Raw genomic sequence first — 25,153 nt, 5'->3', positions numbered from 1 at the left:
AATACAAAATCAACCAATTAAAACATCAATCCATTTTCTTTGCCGCTTATCCTCACGAGGGTCGCAGGCAATTAAAACACAATAAAAACTCTTTATTATCTTAATTGACAAAAATATGAAATAAATAAAAAACAAAAATTTAAATAAAAATTAAAAAAAAAAAAATAAATAGATAAAATAACCCCACCAAAATGTGACTGACGTTTGTCTTCACCCATCAGAGGTCGCCACAGAGGTTGAGCCCGTGTGATTTGCTCAGTTTTTGCGCCTGATTCTCTTCCCATGTGACAAACGTGTTGGGGGAACTGATCGGGACTCAAACTCACGCCATCGCCATTCAAGACATGAGCGTGTGCCACTCCATACCGCCGCAAAAAAATGTAATTTACAAAAAACTAAGAACCAGTCTTGGAGGGGGACGACTGACCCAAAACAAGACATACATTAAGGGCGGGTTAAAAAAAACAAAAAAACCCAAGGAGGACGAGGAACCGGTTCTCCTTCCAAGTCGTAAAGTCGACTTCAAGAAGAGCACAAAGACAAATGAAAAATCCCAAGAGGTCGTTCAAGGGTGGTCAAAAACTTGACTTCAAACTGACTGAACGTTTCAACTTCAAGCAAGATTGAAGGACAAGGTGGCCACTTTAAGGACCATTTTCAAGTCATCCCAACAGTAACGTCAAAAAAAAAAAAAAAAAAAAAAATCAACCAATGCATGATAGTACAGTATCAAGCGCCGCAGTTACCGTCACGCGAGGCTCGTTTTCAAGCTATAAACGGTACAGTTGACACCGTTTGGGTTCTTTACAAAATGCAACGTGCGCTCACTCGTTCATTCGGCTGTCCGTTGAGCCGATTCCTCACCGATTTGCTTATCAATTCTCAATGCTGCACGCAATCTTGTGTACTGCTGCTCGGTGTACGCGATCGCTGCAAAGAGTTGCGTTGCGCGATTTTCATTCAGTTTTGCGCCATCTTGCCGCTGCGCACCGCACAATGTTGTGTTTCAGTGCGTGCTGCATGCACACAACGTAGCGGCGGACTCTGCACGCGGCACACAACCTTCTTTTTCGTGCATAGCCACGCACAACGGAGCACTGCGGTTTGTGCGCTGCGCGGAATGTGGCTGACTTCCCATTTTGTTTGTCAGCAGATTGTGCACGGAACGAGGCGTCCCTCAGGTAGTTCTTTTCGAGTCGCACGCGGCCGACCGCCCACCCACTCCGAAGCTAATCTGGAGCTAATCGGCAACTTGATGACATAACGGCAGGAAACGAGCGCGATTGCGCGGCCACTTTGGCTTTGACCTCCTCCACGGGGCGACTGCGTAGCTTCTCCGTGCTTGGAATAGTTCATGCAATATCGCTTGCAAATGTATTTGTCACGTGTATGAAAAATTAATGGCGGTGGGTGGCGACAGTGTCGCCGCTCAAATCTTTGTCGAGATTCTGGGACAGGAAAAACTCTTTGGATAGAGCCGTGTGATTGTCTACGTGATAATACCCGTCTGTGTTACACGTGACAGAATGGAGTCACCCAATTTTGTGTACAGCAAATTAAAGTTATTCTATTTCTGTAAACAGCACAGAATACATGTTTAGCTCGCAGCACATAAATGGCATCCGCTAACAATTCTCACACGCGATACGTTCCAGTGTACTGCAGCTTCTTCTGCGAATGTGAATCGCACAGCATGGAAGCTAACAAACGTATTGAAAAATCTCTTCGAAACAATATTTTACAAAAGTGAGAGCTATCCAAACTCCGGTCTTCAAGAACATACAGATATCAAATACGACAAGTTAAACATCGAAAATAATACAGGCGGATGAGACATTAAAAAAAATAAATAAATCACTCAAACAGTTCTTCCGATCTGTTGCTCTTATTGTGAAACAACAGGAAGTAGCACACTGTTTCCTGTTCATTAGTTCTTTTTAACGCGGGCTTTATCATGTCCAATTAACGTGTCAAACCGTAGAAATGCTCCACAAGTTCGACAGCAACGATCCCCCCCTCCACTCCCGTGCATCTTACCTGTAAACGTCACAGAATACACGTTTAGCTCACAGCACATAAGTAGCATCCGCTAACATTCCCGTCAGTGTACTGCAGCTTCTTCTGCGAATGAGCCGGGCAAGCGTCGGCCGGCGACTGCGACACAGCGCCCTCCGCTGGCGAATCGCTGTGACTGTAAGAAGGAACACACTTAAACGAAGCAAATGATTTATACATGTCCAGTCACGCAAGAGTTAAATTTGAGGGGTAAGTGTTTTTTTTTTTTTTTTTTTTTTTTTTTTTAATGTTGTATATTGGGTGGGCCAAAAATAATCACGTTTATAACTACACGTTATTAATGTCTTAGCCATTCCGCTCCAAACACAATGTGCCACCTCTGCTCCAATGTAAAAGTAATATTTGTAAAACAATACTACTTACTGTATGTTGCGGTTCTGCTTTTTCCTTTTGGGTTATCCCGTCAGGGATCGCCACATCTTCTGCTGTGCAGGATTTGGACACCTGGGGGCAGTATAATACAGACCGTGATTAACAACATCTCAGTAAGCTGCAGTAATAGCAGTCATTCCTCGCAGAGGATCAAGAAGATACCCGTGTGCCTGTGAGCGTTGTTAGATGATCGTTCTTGTAAATGTGTTGTTCTCTCGTTACAAAACCACTATACAGGGAGTCTTCAGGTTAAGACTCTCTCGACCTCAGACCTTTCGACTTCACGACGCCCGTCCCCCGTCCGCCATTTTGCCTGGCTAACGTTCGTATCTCCGGATTTTTCGCCCTCCTTTTTCGACATCATCGCTCCCAAAGACGAAAGCTGTGTCTTTTAGCAATGCTTCTGCAGCCAAAGCAAAATCCATGACCATGGAAACGAAGGTCAAGATCATAAAAAGATCGGAGAAAGGAGAGACAACAACACCGCCGAGGCTTCAGTCGGTCGACCGCGGTGACAATTATTCAAGACAAAGTCCGTATTTTAGCGCACGTGAAGGGTTTCGGTCCTATGTCGGATGAAATGATCACAAAACGAGGTTCTTTGATACTTGCGGAGATGGAGAGGATCCAGGACCAGGTTCCTTCGAGAGGATTGAAGACCGGGTTCCTTGGCAATAGCTAAGCGCGGCCTCCCTTTCGTCTTCTCCGTCCACCTCTCAGCAGTCATGCTAAGTACGCCATCTTGTTTATTTCAATGTCAAAAGTATTTTGATGGAAATTCTGACTTTAACGGTGGAATCCGACTTCAGTCGAAATTCGAGTTACGTCGCTCGTCCAGGAACGGATCTGGGTCGTAGACCGAGGACTTCCTGTAACGCCGATGCTGTTGCTAAGCGGATCAATTGCAGTTTGCATTTCAATAGATTTGTTTTTTTTATACAAAGTATTTTGAAGTCAATTCTGACTTTAACGCTGGAATCCGACTTCAGTCGAAATTCGAGTTACGTCGCTCGTCCAGGAACGGATCTGGGTCGTAGACCGAGGACTTCCTGTAACGCCGATGCTGTTGCTAAGCGGATCAATTGCAGTTTGCATTTCAATAGATTTGTTTTTTTTATACAAAGTATTTTGAAGTCAATTCTGACTTTAACGCTGGAATCCGACTTAAGTCGAAATTCGAGTTACGTCGCTCGTCCAGGAACGGATCTGGGTCGTAGACCGAGGACTTCCTGTAACGCCGATGCTGTTGCTAAGCGGATCAATTGCAGTTTGCATTTTTTATTGGCATTGAGCTCAATTTAATTTAATTTAAGGCAGCGGCATGTGGTTGTTTGAAAGAAGCAATACGTCCTTCTTTCTCGGGCCTCCGAATCGGCGGCAACTGGACTGTTGCGGTTGTCTTAGAAACCGTTTTGAGGAGGCTTCATCGGTTTACCGGCGGTGAACTCGGGCTAGCCTCCCTTTTATGTTTGATTTTGATTTGACAGCAAGCAGCTGAAAGACTCCATTTTTGAAGAATTCTTCACAATCTGCCGCTTCTTGAAAAAAAAAAAAAAAAAAAGGGTGTGTGAGTGTTTGTGTGTGTGTGTGTGTGGGGGGGGGGGTTGATTTAAATCTTTGGACTGTATTTGTTGGATACTTTTTCCACATGAAATTCAATCAAATGTTGGCGTTTGGAAGTATTAATAGGCAAAGTGTGTGTGTGTGTGGGCGGACGGCGGGGGTGAATCAAGACCGATTCGAGGCTGACTTGAACACGCCGCCGCCGCCTCCTCCTCCGTGGGGTGCGTCACGTGTGGTCCGGTGGGCTTGCCGCCAGCTCGATGCCAGCCTGATGCCAGTTCGCCGCTCAGCCATGGCGAGAGCTCAGCTGCCGTGGAGATTCTTGCTCTTCTTCTTCTTCTTCTTCTTCCGGAAGCCTCTTTACACACAGGTTAGTCGGGTGTGCGCGCGGGTGTGTGTGTGTGTGTGTGTGTGTGTGTGTCTGTGCACGCACACACACGGAGGTCTCCGGGGGTTGGCTTCTCGTCTCCGTTGCCATGGCGACCACTTCCACGATGAAGCACGGATCCATCCCACTTGTCGTGCGGTGAGGCGTTCAGTGACTCTGCAAAAAAGTGGGCTGAAATGCTTTTACAGTACGAAGATCTACAGAAAATATAGGCTCGCGTGGACTCGCGCGCGGACTCTTGCGGTCTTATGTAGACTCGCGGTTGCGCAGATTCACGTCGATTCACGTCGACCCAGTAAGCACGGACTCAAACGGGCCGCCACAGACTGACTTAGACTCTCGAAGACTCACAAAAACTTGGACTCACCAAATCGCGGAGAATCCAGTCGGCTGCCCAAAAAAAACTTCACAAATTCACGATGAGGATTTGGCCCAGTTCGCCCGAGACTCGGTGAGGTGTTCGCTGACTGACTGACTGAAAAAAAGTCGTCCTTGGGTGGATTTGCAGAGGCAAACTTTGCACGGGAGCTCAGGGACCTTTGCTCTGTGATGCCACAAGATGGCAGCAAAGCATTGTCGTTGTCAAAATGAAACTCCTCATTTGACTCCAACATGTTTCCTTGAGGGCGGCGCAGTGGCTCAGCTCGTAAAGCGTTTGACTCACTGTTCTGAGGTTCCGGGTGCGATCCCGGACCCGCCTGTGTGGATTTTGCATGCGCTCCCCCGTGCCTGCGTGGGTTTTCCTCCGGGTGGGCACTTTGGTTTCCTCCCACATCCCCAAAACATTAAGTGGACACTCTAAATTGCCCCTAGGTGTGATTGTAAGTGCGATTGGTTGATTGTGTCGACGTGCCCTGCAATTGACCGGCGACCAATTCAGGGTGTTCCCCCGCCTCCTGCCTGTTGACAGCTGGGATAGGCTGCGGCACTCCCTGCGACCCTACTGAGGATAAGTGGCTAAAAAAATGGATGGATGTGTGTTTCTTTGAGACCAGGATGCCACTAGGCACTGGTTTTGTCCAAATGAAAGTCCTTAACTCACTTCAACTTGGCTCCTTGACAACAAGATGGCGTCAAAGCCCGATCCTTGTCTAAATGAAGCCTCTTGACGCCCTTGGAGATAATTCCTTGGTGGCGAAATGCCACAAGATGGCACCAAAGTCATTTCAGTGCTTTAACGAGGGATCTGTTTGGAAAAAAAAAACAAAAAAAAAAACGGTTATTTGAACATGAATCTTTGCACTATTGTTTTTCACAGGAATGACATCACTTCCTGAACACCCGCTCACACCCCCCCCCCCCTCCATGTTTCCATTGGGAGCCCCATTAAGCTGCGAGCTTTCTCGCCATCCATAATGGATGAACGCTCAAATTCGCTGCCCGTCTCCGTCGCCTCCAACTGCTCGGCTGCATTTCATTAGGGACAGGAGTCCGGCTGGCGGAGGCCGACTCGGTTGATCACACAAATACGCAGTCCAACTCGTTCAATCCTGTACAACAAATACGCTACATTTCTTTCTGCAAGCTGCGGCTACGTCGAGGCGGCGGCCCCCCCACCCCACCCCCGCAATCAATATGCGATTTGTGGCGGTCGCGTGAAAGCGCCGAAGGCCGCAAGCATCGATTGCGGTCTTCAGCGGCGACGTGAGGGAAAAACAACCCAACCTGTACCAGGTTAACATGCCGCGTAGGGGTTTCCAGACCGTCGGGTGTCACATCAGGGTTCGGCTTTCGAGACTGGTTTGGAATTGTGGCGTGCGTGCGTGCGCTTGCCCCCCGCAGGCCCGCTTGACGTCAGTGCACCTGAAGTGTTTGCTGCTGTGCTGGCTGGCGGTCCTGGTGGGCAGCTGGGTGGTCTACGTGGAGTACTCGTCCTACTCGGAGCTGTGCCGGGGACGCCAGTGCGCCGCGGCCACGGTGAAGCAAGCTAAAAAAAAAAAGACGTTCCCGAGATTGTTTTTTTCAGGCGGGCTTCTTGAGCCAGCGTCTTTGTTGCCTTGCGGTTGTTTTCAGTGCGCCAAATACAGACGAGGCCTGGTGGACGGCTCGGCCTGCGGCGGCTTGTGCGACAAGAACACTTTGGAGCTCGGCAAGTGTCTCAGCACGCACGCCGCCAAGCAGGTTCGCTTAAATCTTCTTCTTCTTCTTGCCGTCGGACACACAAAGCATGTTAGCGTTATTTTCATCCCGAGTCAAACATTCATACGAAGTAAAAGACCTGGGAATATGGAATAATCGATTCACGAAAAAGAAAAAATGCGGGAAATATAACTTTTAGTTTGGATGACACGGTTGTGTTTGTGTTTCCCAGGTGTACTCTGGCGCGTGGGGCGACCTGGAGGGCGTGGTCAGGTGTCAGATGGACGAGGTCGCCGCCTACGACGCGGGGAGCCAGATGGAGGGCAAGAAGGAGGCCCCCGCCCTCTTCGACACCCCCGCCAAAGGGACCTCCACGGAAAGGTTCCGGGAGATGATCGTCAGCCACCTCAAGGTTAGACAACGGGACCTTTAAACAAGCCAGAACCTTTGGAGGCCCAGTGTGGCTCTGGATGGCAGATCATCGGCGGGTGGAGGGGGTTGAGTTCTTGACGAGCAAACTTTGGGCCGTGGTCTGTGAGGACTTCCAGGAACCCGGGCAATTTTCTTCCGTTCTGCTTTTGGTATCTTCAATACCGTCAACTTGGGCTCTACCAGAGCCAAAGAGGCGTCTGATCGACAGTAGCCCGAAGAACTGGCTACCAGTGCTTCCTTCCTTCCTTCCTTCCTTCCTTCCTTCCTTCCCAGTAGACCTTGTCTACCTGAAAATAAGAACAAATCCTTTTGTGGAAAAAGAAAAGGCAGGCAATTCCGTTTTCAGGGTGAGGACCTGCAAACGATCAGTAAAACAGTGAAAACAAGAGAACAGATGACCGTTCTGGTTTTGCTCTTAAAATGTCAATTTCGGGGGCCATTATGCCCAGGTGAAAAGAAAAAAAAAAAGTGTGGATTCCTGCAGAACCTGAGAAAATGTCAACCAAGTCTTTGGAGCTAGTACAAGAAAAGCCCTTTCACACTGCCGAGCTGACGCTTTCCCGGGGTCTTTTGTGAAAGGTGTCAATGCAGAACTGGACTGGATCGAAGTCAACCTTTAAGTGCGGCAGGATTTTGCCGGGCGTTGGTTTCTGACAAAGTTGTTGCTGTGTTCGTCACAGGTCAAAGTGGGCGAAGAGCAGGCCAACCTCGGCGAGCTGACACTCCGTGCGCTGGCGGCGGCCGACGCCAACGAGGACGGTCACGTTTCTCTGGCGGAGGCTCGGTCCGCGTGGGCGCTGCTGCAGCTCGATGACTTCCTGCTGGCGTTGGCCCTGCAGGAACGCGGGCACACGCCCAAGGTACTCGGCTTCTGCGGGGACCTCTACGTGATGGAGAAGGTACCGAACGCCCCGCTCTATGGCTTCAGGGCGCCGGCGTGGGCGCCGGCCTGGGTACGCCGTACCGCCGACCACTGGTTCACTCCCACCTGGCCCCACCGAGCCAAGATCTCCATTGGGCTCCTGGAGCTGGTCGAAGATCTGTTTCATGGGGCCTTCGGCAGCTTCCTCATGTGCGATCTGAGCGCCGCCCGCTTCGGGTACACCGGGCACCACGATTTGAAGGTGGCGGACCCGGGCACATCGTGCCCGAGGCAACCTTTCGGGACGCCATCAGGCAGCAGAGGTGCGAGAAGGACACCGACTGTGTCTACGGCGTGGACTGCCTGACTTCCTGCGATCTCACCAAGCGGCGCTGCACCCCAGAGGTGACCGAGCCCAACCTGGCCAAGGCCTGCCGGGCTCTGGAGGACTACATCCTGTCAGGGGCACCTTCGGACATTCGCGAGGAACTGGAGAAGCAGCTGTACGCTTGCGTGGCACTGCGGGGATCGGCAGAGCGGGCCGAGATCCAACACTCGCTGGTCCTCAACAACCTCAAGACGTTGTTATGGAAGAAGATCTCACACAACAAAGACTCCTAACCAAAAGATTTTGGGGCCCTCAGCAGTTGGGTCCCAGTGTGGATCCAGGAGTCTTACGTTGACCGCTTCAGTTTTTTGGGGTACTTATGGGAGCTTTATGCTAATATAACCGTCTAACCGTAACCGACAGAGCTTTTCACGTGGTCATGGTAGATTTACCTTAGCCTACTCAGCTTTTGGGGTAGTTTTATCCTAATTTATGCGACATTGCAGCTCGATTCAGGAGACTTGCTGTAACCCACACACCTTTTGGGGTAGCTACCCTCGTCTCATTTGGACCATTTTGTGGAATTTACAATAATGTCATTTGAACTTTACCGTAGTTTGATGCTCACGTTCAAATTTTTTTCCATTAGCCCTCGTTTTGATTGCTAAACATTTGGGAATTTTCGGTTGTGCCGTTTTTACTCCTGGTATGTTTTGGTGGGAATTAACAGTAGTCATACTTTTAGCCAAGTGGATTATTTTTCTCAGTCGGATTTACCCAAATCTTACTTTCGCAAGTGTAAATTTGAGGGACAGAAAGTGTCCGCTTCCTAACTTGTGCCACTTCCTCTTTGTTTTTTTTTTTGTTTTTTTTTTTACCACAGACTTGTTTTTTTAACCGCATGGCCGGGGGTGGCCTGCGGGGGCGCCCTCGGACATCCCCTACGAGCTGGATGATCGTCCGTTGGCGTTCACGCCGCTGTGGGAACCAAAGATCAGACGGAGATTGCGCACCTGCTGGTCCTCCGTGACCTCAAACACTGCAGTAGAAGACGATCTCACGCAACAAAGATCTTGGGAAATGGATCCAGATGCCTTTTTTTTTTTAATTTTTTTTTTTTTTTTTTTTATATACAGATGCGCAACGTTTGGGGGGCTTAACAATTGGCTTACTTCAACTTTCACATATTTTGGGGACGGTCAGGGGGTCTTATTTGAATGAAACGTCGTGGGCATTTCGTGTATTTGGCGTGATTGGTCTGCCTTTCGTCCGACGTTAGCTGGGATAGGCTCCCGCAACCCTTGTGAGGATAAGTGGCTCGGAAAAAGGATGTTCGAATATGATCGCGAATTTAACGAGCGCGACCTTTGGAGGATTCTCGTTTCAACAAGCTTCACTTTGGGGGATTCAGGGGGGTGTTTTTTTTTTTTTTTTTTTTTTTTTTTATCAAAGCAACTTTTTGGACATTTACAGTCGTCTTATTTTTAACCCACAACTTTTTTTTTTCTTTTTCCTTTCGCAGCATTTAATGTAGTCTCAGCGTAAACAGGGCAAATTTCGTCAGACTTTAACCAGCGCAACTTTTAGGGGGTTAGTCTTATTTCAACTATGCAGCTTTTGGGGGGCATTTAATATTGTCTTATATTTTTAACCAGGAACTTTTGGGGAATTTGTCAGCGGAATCCAAACATTTTATTTGAATGAATCAAATTACGGTAAATACTGTCATCCGAAATACAATCAAGTTTATTCTGCATTTGAAGTTTGTACTGAAATTGCAACGCAAAAGGCAAAGAATATCACGAGTATTTGGGAGTACTTTATTTCATACATCTAACACATCTTGCATATGAGTTGCAGTATTATTTACTTGTCATTTAAGCATGAAACGAATCTGTACCATCAAAGTATTTATCCAGTTATTACTGTATTGCACACATCTAAAAATGTTTCCCTACCAAAGTATTAATGAGAGGTACTGACATGGAACAGGGTGTTGAAGTCAATTCACAAAAACTGGTTTCAGATAACTCCTTTTGCGTTGCCAATCAGAGCCGGTTGTTTTACAGCGCCGTGTAAAAGGTACCGTACATATACAGAGTATAGAATATGTATCAAAGTTTTGTGACATATTTGTTGAGTGAGATTCTTCTAATGCAAAATAGTCACAGACTTGGATCAATAAAGTTTTAGGAAAGTCTGCGTGTGGCTGCTTTTTTTCCGAGTAAGTTGCGTCTTCGCGGCCATTTCAGCACCACTTCTTCTTCTTCTTCTTTTCCTTTCGGCTTGTCCCGATTAGGGGTCGCCGCAGCGTGTCATCTTTTTCCATCCAAGTCTATCTCGTGCATCCTCCTCACTAACACCAAATGATAATGAGAAAATCCCATCACATATTCAAACTGAGGTTAGATGCCGTCGGGGGTCATTTCTGGGGGTGTGGGTCATCGCCCGGGGCGACAATACCCCCCTACGGCCATTGATGATCAGCCGGCTTTTGCCAGTTGACGTGGGAAGGGTCGTATACACTTGGAACTGCGATTTGGAATCCAGACAGCCAAAATCCTGGTCTTTTCGGTTTCTTACCGTCCACGCTACGGAATGCGCTGACAACTTTGACCCTCCTAGCTTGGGGTTACTGCAGGCACGCGGATCAAAAGGGATGCGCTGTAGCTACATATTCATATTGCTTGCTCCGACCCGAAGCGGCACATTTTGCAGGGGTGTCAAACTCAAAATTCAAAGTACAGTAACGCAGTCATTGGGAAAATTGCCAAAATAATTTCGAAAACCACATCGATCTAATTGTTTCCCAAATATGTAAATGTCTATGTTTGAGTGTATGTATATAAATATATAAACTCAACTTTTGACACATTAAATATGGCGAACACGCTGACGCATTCCCGTCGCGGACACGCGAGCGACAGTCTCTACATGTAGTGGTTATCTATGGTAAAGACGACGTCACCTGCTGAATGCTAATGCTAAATGCTAAAGCTAAATGCTAAAACTAATTTGACATCATCTGTGTCTGGTCAACATGGCTCCGTTTCCGGACGAGGTGGACGTTTTCACTGGCCCGCACTGGCGAATGAAGCAGTTAGTGGGGCTGTATTCTGAGAAGGTGAGTGGTTTTTTTTTTTTTTTGCCATTTTCGTTCAATGTTTGCGCTCCGAATGTCGTATTTGAAAAGGCGCAACGTTAGCCGCAAAACGACGACGTTGGCGAGCATTAGCATGTTAGCTCGCGCGGCTGCTTTCCTGGTTACGTAACAGGCTTTTACGAGGACAACACAGCTCCGCATTTTTATTCCCAAGTTGCGGGTAGTCAGACTCTTAATGATTGCTTAATTAAAAAGAAAAACCCTTTCTTTGAAGTGGCGTTGATGCAACGGAGCGTGGGCGAATGACATCAGTCGGCGTTAGTCAAGGTGTGTTGTTGTGGCGCACTCTGACGTCGATAGAAAACAGTTGGACAGGAACAGTCGTGTTCTACTTTGAAATTCTGTCATCCCTCACCAATTCGGATACCGCTTGCTTTCATTGTCACAGCAACGCCATACAAAAATTATTATTATTATTATTTTTTTTTTATTGAGACATTCGAACAGAACAGTCTAAATTTAGTTGCACTTTAGTGATTTTACAGGAAAACACTGTTGCAACTTTTACTTCTTTCTTTGACAACGGAAATAAAATCTCTGCCTATGTATACAATCAAAGTGGGAAAGATGACAGGAAATATATTGCTTTGATTCTATTGTCGGACATTCAAAATTACTAGCGAAAAGAATAAATATCCAAATTTTGGAGAGAATAGTAATCTTTGAGTTGTTATTTTTTCAGCGGGAAATCACAAAATGTAAATTAATGTTAATGTTGTATGTATTTGTGTGTGGGTGTGAAATACTTTAGAGTAATACATGCTAATTTATGATTTGAAATTGTTTTTAATCCTGTACTTGGTCAGCAACTCTTTGTTTGAAATAATTTGTGTATGTGCGTGGATCTAATTTGTTTTTGTTTTTTCAGCTGTCGGAGACCAACTTCTCCAACATCAGCGACTTCCGCTCCTTCCTGAACTCGCTGCTGGCCACCTTCAAGGAGTTCAAGATGCACGAGCAGATCGAGAACGAATGCATCATCGGGTTGCTGGAGCAACGCTGCTGCACCGTCTACAACATGCACTCCGACAACAAACTCTCCGACATGCTGCTGCTGCTGGAGAAGGGCTTGCACAGTGTCAAGGTCGGGCCGCTGTTCTGCTTGAAAATGACTTTTTTTTTTTTTTTTTAGGCGAAAGACCATAGATTATTTGTTCTGGTGAGAGGAAAAAAAAAAAAAAAAAACAACCTCCATCTTGCTTGATGTATGAAACGACAGCATTATCAAAGATGCTAATCATACATTGTTGCAGAATAACATGCAGTGGCACCCCAAAATGATGTTCAATCACAAATTTTCTATCAGCATCATTTAATGAATATCCCTTTTATTTTTTTTTCGGACTGAAATGTAAATTATAAATATACATCTAAAAATGTAATTTTAAAAAAGGAAATCATTATCATTCAAAAATATATGATAACCCGAATCTAAAAAGTGTCGTAACAATTCTATTTCCAGTACCTTCACAATCTACTGTGGAAAAAAGTTGCGGTCCAAATACACAACACAGAGATCAACTCAATCATCTTGTCAAACAACAGGCAAAAATGTATTTTGAGAGGAAGAAAGTGAAAATTTCGCAAAAATAACGTCCAAGTATGAGACGTGTTGAGGATGTCGTCACGTTAAAAGTAATCCAAATTTCAGTTGACTTTGAACACGCTCGCACAAGCGGACCCGGATTGGAATCGTAAATGGCAAAGAGGTGACTCACCGTACGCGGCCTCGACATAACAACGTTGTGATAGGAAGAAAAGTTGCAAGTCGCCGAGGATGTTTCATAATCCCGTCAGTGAGCCCACGTTATGTTGCCAAAACTCCCACGAAAGGTGAATGAATTTCTGCAAAGTTGTAAAACGCACAAACCTTTGAATCCCAGTCTGGAGCATTTCTGTTATGGAAGTATAAATATGTGCCAGCAGGATTTGAATTAAAAATCCCTCCATCCATTTTCTCTGCCGCTTATCCTGACAAGGGTCCCAGCTGTCAAGGGGCAGGAGGCGGGGCACGCCCTGAACTGGTCGCCAGCCAATCGCAGGGCACATCGAGCCAAACAGCCGCACTCACAATCACACCTCGGGACAATTTAGAGTGTCCAATGAATGTTGCGTGTTTTTGGGTTGCGGGAGGAAACCGGAGTGGCCACCCGGAGAAAAGCCACGCAGGCACGGGGGAGAACATGCAAACTCCACACGGGCAGGTCCGGGATTGCACCCAAGACCTCAGAACTGTGAGGCCAACGCTTTAGCAGCTGAGCCACCGTGGCTGAATTAACAATGCCACTGAAATTATGTTGTAAAATTCACATGATCACATTTCCAATAGCTGTATTTCAGCTGAACTTTTCAACGTTAACAAATTGGCCATATAGAAAAATTCAACCTTTAAAATTCAGACGCAATATCTTCAGTCTCCTGAACTTCAACTGGCTGCAATTCTCGGTCTAAAATTCGACGTCTGAATTCAGCGTAAAGGAGGCAGGGTTACTTCAGGTCAGAACCCAACACCCACCCGATCCGGTTACGCTTTCTCAGTCACGTGACGTCACGCCAGTTGGACTTCAGGGGACTGAAGATATTGCGTTTGAATTTTAAAGGTTGAATTTTTTTTTTTTTTGGATATGGTGAAAAGTTCAACTGAAATACAGCTATTGGAAATGTGATCACTTTGAAATACCAATTTGAATTTTACGTCAAATTTTCAGTGGCATATGACGTATGTACTTCCATATTCTGTCCATCTTGCCTGTCTTTTTTTTTTTTTCATAAATCCGTTTTCACGCAAACGTAATGTAACATCACGATATTTTCTTTGTCCGATTTTTCATCGCGTTCGACTGCAACGCTTTGGATCAATCGATGTCTTCATATGTAAAGAAGTGATCCTTGCGTGTGGTTTGTTTTTTTTTTTGTTTTTGTTTTGTTTTTCTCCTTCTCCTACTCCAAATGAAAGAGCGAATGCGAGCAGCTCAACTACGCCCAGCAGCTGAAGGAGCGACTGGAGGCCTTCACTCGGGACTTCCTGCCCCACATGAAGGAGGAGGAAGAGGTAGAGGAGGCTTCTCTTGCAAAGTTGTCAAATATCCCGCACGGGTGTGCAGTGGAGTTGAGCGCGGGTGCGCGTTCCAGGTGTTCCAGCCCATGCTCATGCAGCACTTCACCTACGAGGAGCTGAAGGCCATCAAGAAGCAGGTGATGGCGCAGCACCGCAGTCAGCAGGCGCGGGATTGCGCCGCCGCCGCCGACGTCGACGTCCTCAAAGGCTTCGGCCTGTGGAGTCGCGCCGAGGAGCTCCAGAAGGCCTTCAAATACGCCGACCACGAGAAGACCCACTACGGTACTTTTGCAGGATTTGGGATTTTGTGCAACATTTGTGGCCTTTAGTCGTTACATTTCAATCAGTTTAGGCTACGACTATCTACGGTGCATTTGCTGTACTTTTATTCTGCGCTAATTTTACAGGATTTCCGGCACGCTCAACTTTTAGGAGATTTATGGTCATTTTTTTTTTTTTTTTTTTTTTTTTGGCGCGAAACCCCCCCCCCCCCCCCCCCCCGGTTGTCTCTGCACAGAGGCGGAGCACGACGGAACCCGCTCGGCGCACATCTCGCAGCTCCCGGCCGAGATCGTCTTGAGGCTCTTCGGCTATTTGAGCCCTCCGGACCTTTGCCGCTGCAGTCAGGTGTGCGCCTCCTGGTCCGAGCTGGCCAAGACCGGTTCTCTGTGGAGGCACCTCTACCCTGTACGCTGGGCCAGAGGTAACGGCGCCGACGACTGACTGACCCGATGGAATGGGACGGGACGGGACAGGACGGGACGGGGTCGTCGGAAACCTTGGCCCGTTGGCACGTTCCAAACAACCAAAAAAATGTTCAAAGTCAAAAGTTGCAATTTTTAGGGGACAAAGCGGGTGAAATGGAATCAAATATTTTGAATTATGAAAGAAAAAAGAAAGTAGTGAGGAAAGATGTTGTTATAAGAATTTTTAAACTTGAAAATTTTGATTTTTTTTTTTTTTTTTTTTTAATAGAAAAAAAAAAGTGTCATGGCTTAGCAATTCAAATATTTTAAGAATGCTTCACGAAACGTCGAGCAAGGGGAAAAAAATACGGGAAGTTGAATAAATGACAAGAAAATGTCTACTTGGAATGAATGAAATGAAAGAATACATAGAATCCATTAACACGGGAAAATGTGCTAATTTCAAAGCTAAGGAATTTATTTGCACTTTGAAGTTCTATTTTCAAGCCGAACCCTAAAATTGTAATATTTTGCCCAAATGAGATTTTAATTTTTTTCTATTTTTTCCACATTCATTTTAGCCATTTTGAAAGCATGAAATGGTCGACTTTTGTCACATGACGACCGCTTGTTTTTAGGCGACTACTACAACGGGCCGCCCGGAGATTTGGACCAGGAGCCCGATGACGGCTGGCTGAAGAGTCGCCAGAACGAAGTGCGAGCGTACCAGGAGTGGGACGAGGATGCCGACGTCGATGAATCTGGTGACCTCTTATTCGCTTCTTTCTCGATTCGGTTCAGTGACCGCTTGACCTACAAGCAACAAAAAATGTGCCGAGCGACCGCTCGTAATTGGAAAGACGCGCGAGTTGGGGCGCTCCTGAAGTGGAGATTGCGTTGTACGCTTTTCTTATTCTAATGCGGATGGCGTCAAATGTGGGCCTGTTTGCGTCGCAGACGATTGCGGCAACGACGGCGACGCGTCTGCCATCGGCGCGGCCCGGCGTGAGAAGAGGATCCTCAACGGGATCGTCCAGAACCTCCTCCCCGTCGTGGGCCCGGCCGTCAAGTCGCTGGTGCTGGCCTACGGCACCACCGTCTCCAGTAAAATGGTGCGACAGCAAAGACACGCCTTTTTTTGGGGTCGGGGGACATATTACTGTCATTTCCGTCCTACAGAGCCCACCTGATTATAAGCCTCGCCCAGCACATTTGGAAAGGAAATACCGTTTGGGACACAGATAAGCCGCAAGTGCCCACATTGAAACGGGAGATATTTACATTTATATTTAAGACGGTACACAGAAAGAGTTTTCAAAGTTTTAATACTTTAGCTTAGCTTAGCTTAGCAACAACACAGTAGCACGAACAGGGCTGGTTAAAAAAAAAAAACAAAACAAAACAAAAGGCGGCAGCTTCGTAGTAGCAAAACAGTAGCGCAGCACTAACAGAGTCGGTTAAGAAAAAAAAAAAAAAACCTAAACGTGGCAGTAACACCGCAGAGAAACACTGGCGCGGTGCTAACAGGGCCAATTTAAAAGAAAAACCAAACATACCAGTAAAAATCACAGACGCGGCAGTAGCACAGCAGCAACATGCTAGCACAGTGCTAACGCTAGTGCTGTGCTAAGAGGGCCAGTAAAAAACAAAACAACAACAAAAACCATACAGGTAAAAGTCACTTCCTCGGCACATATATTCCGCCGGTTTCACTCTTACCTTTTCCTCTCGTGTGCCCCCTTGCGGCTGTTAGAAAAAATGCACAAATTACCCACATCACCGCATAAACCGCAGGCAGGGTTGAAAGCATGTGAAAAAAGTCGCGGCTTCTAGGCCGGAAATTACGGTAGCAATATTCAAGTAGCTATTTGGGGGAAGTTGCACTTTTGACAAAAAAAATTGCAAATGGGAAAACTTGTTTTAAAAATGCACACGTATTTAGCAAAAAAATGCAAATATTTCAAAACAACTGGAAAAAATAAAATAGGAAAATACATATTTTTTAATTATACAAACACACAAAATTTCAAATGAAAAGTGCAAATATTGTGAAGAAATGTGCAAATTATAGATTAGAGGAGGAAATGGGAGAATTATTTTAAAAAATGTGTGAATAAATATGGGCATCTTGGGGACAAAAATTCGAATGAAAAATACGAACATGACAAATATTTTTGATGGGAAAATATGTCAATTCAAAAACAAAACACACATTTGTGTTTGTAAAGCACAAAAAAATATATAATTTATAGCAAATATGGGAAAAGTAAAAGAGAAATATCGTCAATGAAATGTCCAAGTTGTGACGTGCACAAGTTGACTTTTTGGATCTGCCCAACGAAGAAAAAACCTTCAGCCAAGTTTTGTCGCTCAGGTGCGGCAGATCCTCAGTCTGTGTCGCAACCTGGCACACGTGGACCTGACCCAGACCGACGTCACCGATTACGCCTTTGACAGGTAAAACTCAACCTTGACGATGACCCGTCGCCGGGCCCGTTTCTTCATTTCTATAAAAAAAAAAAAAAAAATCCCAGTTTTGTTATGAGGATGTCATGAAGAATTGATGGCTGGAAAACTCTACGGACAAAAAAAAAAAAAAAAAAAGCATAACGCGTTTTTAATCAAACTAGATAACTTATCAAACGTCTGTTAGCTCAACGCTAACATAGAATGTGAAATACCCTTGACTGGCTGAGCAAATTGAAATGCAATTAGTTTTATTTCAATTAAAATGTTTTTGCCGTCCCCATCTAGTGGCGGCGGCGCGAAGTGCATTCAACTCTTTATTTTTGCTTGTATGTCATGACATAAAATGGGCCAAGTGTCTTGAAAATCTCTCGGGTCTCGGGCCCGACCCACAAGGGATTTTTTTTTTGGGGGGGGGGGGGGGCGGGGCTAATCTCAATATTTGGCATTAAAAAAAAAAATTCTGATTAACTAACGAAATAATTAGAAAAAACATCCATCGATTCACGTTGGAGGCTAGACGTCCATTTTGATGATTTCTTACAGTTGGCTTAAAAAACCCAAAAATGAAATGGAATCATTGCGGCTGTCGATCAAGGGGGGGATTTTTGTGCCCGAGGTGTTGCGGAATTGGGCCTTTTGACGAGCGTTTGCCGTTGCGGTCCTCAGCTGGTCCTTCGTGGGCGCTTGCTCCTCTCTGGAGCATCTGGACCTGTCCGGTTGCGAGCAGCTGACGGACCAATCCCTGAAAAGACTCTCTTTGGGGCTGGGGGACCTCAGCCCCCCGTGGAAGTCGCACCGCCGCAGGCGCCGGGCCGTCATCTGGAAACGAGGGGACGCCGCCCGGCGGGGGTCCGCGTCGTCGCCGGCCGACATCGAGGACTCCGCCGAGTGGACGCGGCGAGGCCGCGAAGAGGCGGAGGAGGAACGTTTTGTCCAGACTCAGCTGGCGGGGAGCCTGTGCTGCTGCAGGCGGGGCCGCGGGACCGCCCGTGCCGCCGCCGCCGCCGCCATTTTGCACTACGCCGTGTCCGCGGACAGGTTTTGCGCTCAGGCCGCCTGCTGCGCGGCCGACGGGCGGCTCGGGACTGACGCCCGCCGCTCGCCGACGGACACAAAACGGCCCGACGACAGGACTAACCGATCGGGCGCCAGACGCGGGCTCAACTTCCTCAGCCTGTCGGGATGCTACCAGGTCACGGACGTGGGACTCGGGTAAGGCCCGCCGCTAAGCCTGTTTCTCCCACCGAGCCTTTCTCGAGTCATTCCGTCGATTGCAGCTTCTGTTGTTACCTCATTTTTTTTGGGGGGGGGAAACAACCACATGCGCGGCGCATGTATTGTGGCTGTCCACTTGGGGGCAGCATCCTCACGTTCCACATTTGTAATTTGCCTTTTTAAGAGGCGCAATGTGGCCAAATACTGTACAAATGTCTCCATTTTGCGTACTAATTTTACAATAACTACAATGTAAAAAAAAGTAAATATTAAAACTGTCTCCATTTTGCGTACTAATTTTACAATAACTACAATGTAAAAAAAAGTAAATATTAAAACTGTCTCCATTTTGCCTACTAATTTTACAATAACTACAATGTAAAAAAAGTAAATATTAAAACTGTCTCCATTTTGCCTACTAATTTTACAATAACTACAATGTAAAAAAAAGTAAATATTAAAACTGTCTCCATTTTGCGTACTAATTTTACAACAACTACAATATAAGTATTAAATTCCGCCACTTCTATTGATATTATAGAATGGCTTAAAATGTTTTTACCTCAAAGCATTGTATGGTTTTAAATTCTCTCCAGGTTTATACAAAAATCAGGTGTCTGAAACAATATTTTGGTTTGGCTTTTTATTAAAAAATGTAGATGACATCAAAATGTCGTCTAACAAGGAATGTTTGAAACTAAACGACAAGTTTATGGCCACAACACACAAATTGGCAAGAAATGTAGTTGAAGACGAGCGGCACGGTGGCGAAGCTGTTGAGGGTTGGTTGGCCTCACAGTTCTGAGGAGCAAGGTTCAAATCCCGCCCCCGCCTGTGTGCGGAGTTTGCGTGTTGTTTTCTCCGGGCGGGCACTGCGGTTTCCTCCCACGTCCCCAAAAGGTGCTCGGATTGAATGGGAACTGTAAATTGCCCGTAGGTGTGATTGCGAGTGCGACTGTTGTCTTGTCTCCACGTGGCCTACGATTGATTGATTGGCTGGCGACCAGTTAAGGTTGTGCCCGTTGACGGCCGGGATAGGCTCCAGCGATCCCCTTGACCCTCGTGAGGATAAGCGGCTCAGAAAACGGCCGGCCGGATGTTGTTGAAGACGTTCTTTTTGTCTTTCCAACGTTGCCTCGTTTTGGTCGTCTTGCGCTCGTTTGCATTTCCAAATCTCCTCGTCAGATTTTTCTCATCTTTTCTTTTGCGGACGGAGGCCTCGACGGAGACTTTGAGGGAAATGAAATCGAGTCGCTTCACAGCAAAGTTATTAAAAACGTGACGAGGTGTGTCTGATGAAGAGCGAAATGGAAAAAAAAACCGGCCAAGCGGGCGTTGGCGCTGCTCCTTTTGAAACGCTGACACGTGACCGCGCTGACGAGTTTCCAAGCTGGCATTTGAAATGGAGCACATGGTGAAAAATCCATATTTTGACTTTGGTTTGGCGGGCCAAATTCAGAGTTGGCGGTTGACGCCGCGTCACTAGGGGGCAGCAGCGAGTGTCGTCTCACTCGCTTGACAAAGTTCCTTCTTTCCTAAGTAAGACAAGTCTTGGTTTTGTGCGCGCGGTCCAGGGCCCTGTCGGAGGTCGGAGGTCTCCCGGTTCTGGAGCACCTCAACCTGTCGGGCTGCCTCTCGGTGACGGGGGCGGGCCTTCGCCGGCTGGTGTCGGCCTGCCCCGCCCTCAACGACGAACACTTCTACTACTGCGACAACATCAACGGTGAGCGAAAATCGAAATACCGGGCGGGGGGGGGAACTCAAAAAGTCTTTTGAACATCAATTCATATTACGGCATCGCAATGAATCTAATCTTTGTTTTGAGGAAATCGTATCACAAGATTTTTATTCAACATCATTTTCGCAGGTCATGCATCATGATGCATATAAAGCTGTAATTTTAATTGATTTGGGGAATATTAATTTCATAAATGAGATTTTTTTTTTTTTTTTCTATGACAATACTTCAAATGTTACGAGAAGACACAAGTTGTAATTGTATTTAAGTAGTCATGAGAGTAGTCATTTTTGTGACTATTTTTAATTGGTAACATTCATGAGTAATATGAAAACTATGAATTATGAGGCTTAGATATAAAAAAAATTGCCTGTCCAATTTGGCATCTTTGTAACAAAAAAAAAAGAAAACGTGGTTATAAATTTGTCCAGCATCAGTGAGGCAACGGTAAGATGACATCACTTTGCCATTTTCTAGTGGTCCGAAGTACTGCAAGTACTGTTCCTAGTTTTGTTAGCCCGTCCATGGCATTTCCCATTGCATCTTTTGTATGCAAAAGTTTTGCTTTCTTCGTACTCCCTAATCACTATTCTGTATTTGATTTGATTTTGTCTTATCTACCCGGTTAGGTCCAAACGCAGACACGGCGAGCGGATGCCAGAACCTGCAGTGCGGATTTCGGGCGTGCTGTCGCTCCGGAGAATGAAACGACCCCCCCCCCCCCCCCCCCCCCACACCCTGCCGCCCCCTCTAGAATTGCACTTTATCCCAGTGGGTGTTTGTCGTGTGCGCACTCCCAGGAGGAATCAAAAGGCTTCGTTCATCCTAACAAAGACGCTCCAGGTTTAGAAATATTCTCAAACGTGAATTCATAAGAAAAAAATGGAACCTGACCAGGAACAAAAAACAAAAAAAAAAAAAAAAGCGTACACATGACGCAAACCGGAATTGTTCAGGGTTAGAGAAATGCTCGCGATTTTTAGTCGTGTCGTCACGGGAGGGAAAAGACGTACGATTGAAATCGATATTTTCAGGAAAGTTGCATATGTTGTAAATGATGATGATGATGATGATGGGGGAAAAAAAAAGTCAAGTTACAAGAATAAAGTTATTGGATAAAAACTGTTTGCTTTTCATGAAAAAAAAAAAAAAAGCAAAGCAACTTTAAATATTTAAAAAAAAGTTTAAAAAAATATTTTTAAAAAATTAAAATTACAAAAATTGTGATCTAGAAAATTTTATGAATGTATTTTTCCATAGTGAATCGAATTTGGTTTTAATTGCCTCTTGCCGGCCTCGTGAGGCGAAACAATGGATGGACGTCCAATGATTGACTTGACCTACGTTTGTTCTTTATTTGAAATAAATCGATTGGCAAATTGAAATGATAAAATTACAAGCGATATAATACACGCATAGTTGAAGCCGTAAGTGTAGTTATACTGCAAAAACTTGTTGTTTTTGTCAAATCCGATTTAACCTCTTTCGGGTCAGTTGGGATGACCAAAATTATTTCATTTTGTCAAATGCCACAGAGAGTTTCTTTCGGCTCGTCCCGTTGGGGGGTCACCACGGCGAAACGCTCGACGTTTGTTTGGCGCACTTTGAAAGCCGGACGACCCCTGCTTGACCAAACCGACGCTGCGGGGCCTCTTTTTCCGCCTACATCATTTTATACGGCTCGACGTCAAAAGTTTACGTACGTCAAATACGGCTCAGATGTGTGCGAATTCGTGACGACCGGTCACACCAATTTAGGAATGAATTGAAGTTTTTATTGCAGCTGACAAAGATGATTCTTCTTCTTCTTTTTTTTTTTTTTTGCGCCTCACTCGTCACGCGAGGCCCGCACGAGCGAGGCCAGGTAGACCCAGACGGACAACACGTTGTTGGGGTACGGGTGCACGTAGACGGCCAGGGCGAACTCCGCGTTGGCCGCGTGGATGGTGTGCACCCCCGTGCTGTGCACCGCCTCCACCACGGGGGCCATCTCCGAGAACGCCATGTGCAGCGGGAAGCCCCAAATCTGAGGGCCAGAGAGAAAAAGGACGCCGTACTTGCAGCCTCCCGTCAAAACTCCGAGCAGCTCCCTTGTCGCGCGAGCAACGCCGAGTCGGCTGGAAAAACACGTCTTTTGTCCGATGCCGTTCAACGTTTAGAAGGTGACGATAAACGAAGGTACGTGGAAAAAAAAATGGCACGCAGGACCCATATTTAATGCCAAAGTCGGATGTTTTGGCCGATAAGAAAGTGGACTGTTAAGCCGCTTGTCGAGCTTTTCTTGGACAACTGGAGCTACTCGCCGATCTGCTGAGTAAAGTCGTCAAGATGTACACGCAAGAGTTTGAAAGCGTAGAAAAGTCTGGACGGATCTGTTCTCAAATCAAGAAGAAATCCCAGGAGCCACTCTTGATTTTTTTTTTCAATACAAATAGCAATATTTCAATCAATGACCCCTGCTTTGACACAAACTCGCATTCATTAACTATGAATACAATATATACTATATGAAATGAGTCGGCCCCTCGTACACGGAGGCGGCGTGGTCCGGCCACACAAACTTCGATCTTTTTATTTTTTTAATATGCATTGTTCTCAAATGAGTTCAATCCGTATTTAAAAAAAAAAAAAAAACCACCGGGATAGGCTTCAGCCCCCCCGTACACGGAAGCGAAAGACGATTTAATTTTCTTTCTTTTTTTTTTTTTTTTTAAAAAAAAAACGCATTGGACTCATTTGAGAACAATGCATATTAAAAAAACAAAAACAAAAACAAAAAAAAAAACCCTCTATCAGGGAGCGGTTTACCTAATATTAACATGTGGCCAGAACACGCTTCCGTGTACGTTGTCGTCTTTTTTTTTTTTTGTATTGTTGTCAAATGAGCCGACTTGACATTATAAATACTTGTTGGGAATTTGTGATTGAGATCCGTCACCTTTATTTGCGTAAATGTATCCATCTTTTCCGTTCTTTCCACCTGGTATTCCGTAGAATGCTAACTTTGAATATCTGTCTCATCTGTCGTGACAATATGGCGCCGGGAAAACGCTGACGTCACGTGCGCGAGCTCTCGACTTGGTAAAAACCTACAGTCATTTTCCAATTTGACGGTCGTTCTTCCCGGAGGATAAAGAATACGTGCCTGCCCGTAAGTACTTTGTGCGTTCAAACATTTGTTGCTTCAAGGTGTTATGACATCACGACCAGAGGTGCGGACTCGACTCGCGTGACCGGGAATCGAGTCGTGAATTTGAAGTTGCCAGACTTGCAACTGGAGCTGGACTCGACGTCAGAAAAGAGCCCCGAAGGTCGAAACGTCGTTCCCGATTCATTTGATCGTCGATTAGCCGGAGGGTCCGCAACAGCTCGCGCGACTTCCAAAAGACAAAACCGGCGTTCGCTTACCCGGTTGTCGCCCAGCAGGTTCTGCAGCTCGTGCCGGTGGCCCTCGGCCAGGTCGCGGCCGGCGCCCCCCCCCGCCGCGCCCTGCTCCAGCGTGGGGAGGATGTGCTTGAGGGCGCCGGTGCAGTAGCGGTTCCAGCGGGTGGGCCGGTGGGGGCGCCACTCCATCAGCTTGTCGCGCAGCAGCTTCTCCAGCCTCACCCACAAAAACAACAAAACGAAACTACTTGAAGTAGATCGCCGGCCGCTTTTGCGATCGCCCCAAAAATATTCCAAACATTTACGACAAAATACCGGTGCCGGCGAGTGCGGTCCGGTCCACATTGCCGGTTTTAAGTCGGACTTGTTTCCGGTGAGCGTTCGAGTCCTCCAAGGACACTTTGTCCTTTGTCGCGACTTTTATGGACAGAACTTGTAGGCGTAATCAAGGGAGGGAGGGGACCCGGTTTCTTGGCCTCAGGATTCATCAAGCCGTGGTCTCCAATTCTCACCGGAGCGGCTCGCAGACCGGTGTGAAGCGGCTTCCGTGAGAATCGCCACCTCTAAACCTGAGACCGTGGTCCTCGCTTGGGAAAGGGTGGCGTGGTCTCTCCAGGTCAGGGATGAGATCCTGCCTCAAGTGGAGGAGTTCAAGTATCTTGGAAGAACGTCTGGAGCGATGTGGACTTTGTAAGGGAGGAGGAAACCGGGTCCCCTCACCCCTACGGTAAGCGGCTGTGGGTCGAGACCGAAAGAACAAGATCCCGGATAAAGAGGCCGAAATGAGTTTCCTCCGCCAGGTGTCCGGGCTTTCCCACAGAGCAGAGTGCTCTGCTCCTCCGCATCGAGAGGAACCAGATGAGGTGGATGGGGCACCTGATCCGGACGCCTCCCCGGTGAGGTGCTCAGAACCCGGGGGACTCCTCCGGGCCCTGGCTCATCTAAGGGCAACTAGTAAAGAGTAGGAAAAAAAAAAAAAGTCTTCCGCTTGTTTTTGGCAATTGCGGACGTCGTGTTGTCCAGGCCAAAGAGGGAAAGAAGAATCCGGACCGTTGAGGACCCAAAGTTCAAAAGTCAGCATCTGTGATGCTCTGGGCCTGTGTTAGTGACAACGGGATGGCTACCTTACACATCTGCGAAGGCACCGTCAACGCTGAAAGGTCCATACAGGTTTTGGAGAAACATGTGCCGCCATCCAAGCAACGTCTTTTTCATGGACGATTCCGTCAAGACGACGCACGTCTTTCAACGGCGTGGCTTCGTAGTAAGAGAGCGCGGGCACGAGACTGGCACGCCTGCAGTCCCAGACCTGCCTCCCTTTGAAAACGTGTGCCGCATAA

General features: G+C 46.6%; 2 protein-coding genes and 1 pseudogene across 5 annotated transcripts in view; 2 read left to right on the top strand and 1 right to left on the bottom strand.

Moving 5' to 3' along the window:
- Positions 1-4,027: 4,027 nt before the first annotated feature.
- LOC133503521 (divergent protein kinase domain 1A-like) lies at positions 4,028-10,323 on the top strand (annotated as a pseudogene).
- Positions 10,324-11,064: 741 nt separating this feature from the next.
- Positions 11,065-21,149, top strand: fbxl5 (F-box and leucine-rich repeat protein 5). Its single transcript, XM_061826313.1, has 11 exons — positions 11,065-11,224; positions 12,132-12,347; positions 14,220-14,315; positions 14,396-14,603; positions 14,839-15,024; positions 15,646-15,771; positions 15,965-16,119; positions 17,382-17,464; positions 18,143-18,688; positions 20,266-20,414; positions 21,059-21,149. Exons 1-11 carry the CDS (start codon positions 11,141-11,143, stop codon positions 21,133-21,135), a joined length of 1,926 nt encoding a protein of 641 aa, XP_061682297.1. The 5' UTR covers positions 11,065-11,140; the 3' UTR covers positions 21,136-21,149.
- A 448-nt stretch (positions 21,150-21,597) lies between these two features.
- The window catches only part of cc2d2a (coiled-coil and C2 domain containing 2A), a 30,929-nt gene continuing 27,373 nt past the window's right edge, over positions 21,598-25,153 (bottom strand). For 2 of the 4 annotated variants that reach the window (XM_061826311.1, XM_061826310.1), the window contains 2 exons: positions 23,838-24,030; positions 21,600-22,455 (listed from right to left, as the gene is read on the bottom strand). In XM_061826311.1, coding sequence (XP_061682295.1) covers positions 22,258-22,455; positions 23,838-24,030 — 391 coding nt within the window. In that variant the 3' untranslated portion in view covers positions 21,600-22,257. Of the gene's footprint in view, positions 22,456-23,837; positions 24,031-25,153 lie in introns of all 4 variants that reach the window. The other 2 variants (XM_061826312.1, XM_061826309.1) reach the window with 2 other exon arrangements.

The sequence above is a fragment of the Syngnathoides biaculeatus genome, chromosome 7, assembly GCF_019802595.1.
Source record: "Syngnathoides biaculeatus isolate LvHL_M chromosome 7, ASM1980259v1, whole genome shotgun sequence".
Classification (NCBI taxonomy): domain Eukaryota; kingdom Metazoa; phylum Chordata; class Actinopteri; order Syngnathiformes; family Syngnathidae; genus Syngnathoides; species Syngnathoides biaculeatus.
Note: the sequence above shows the minus strand (reverse complement) of the source record. Positions and strands in the feature narration are given on the sequence as shown.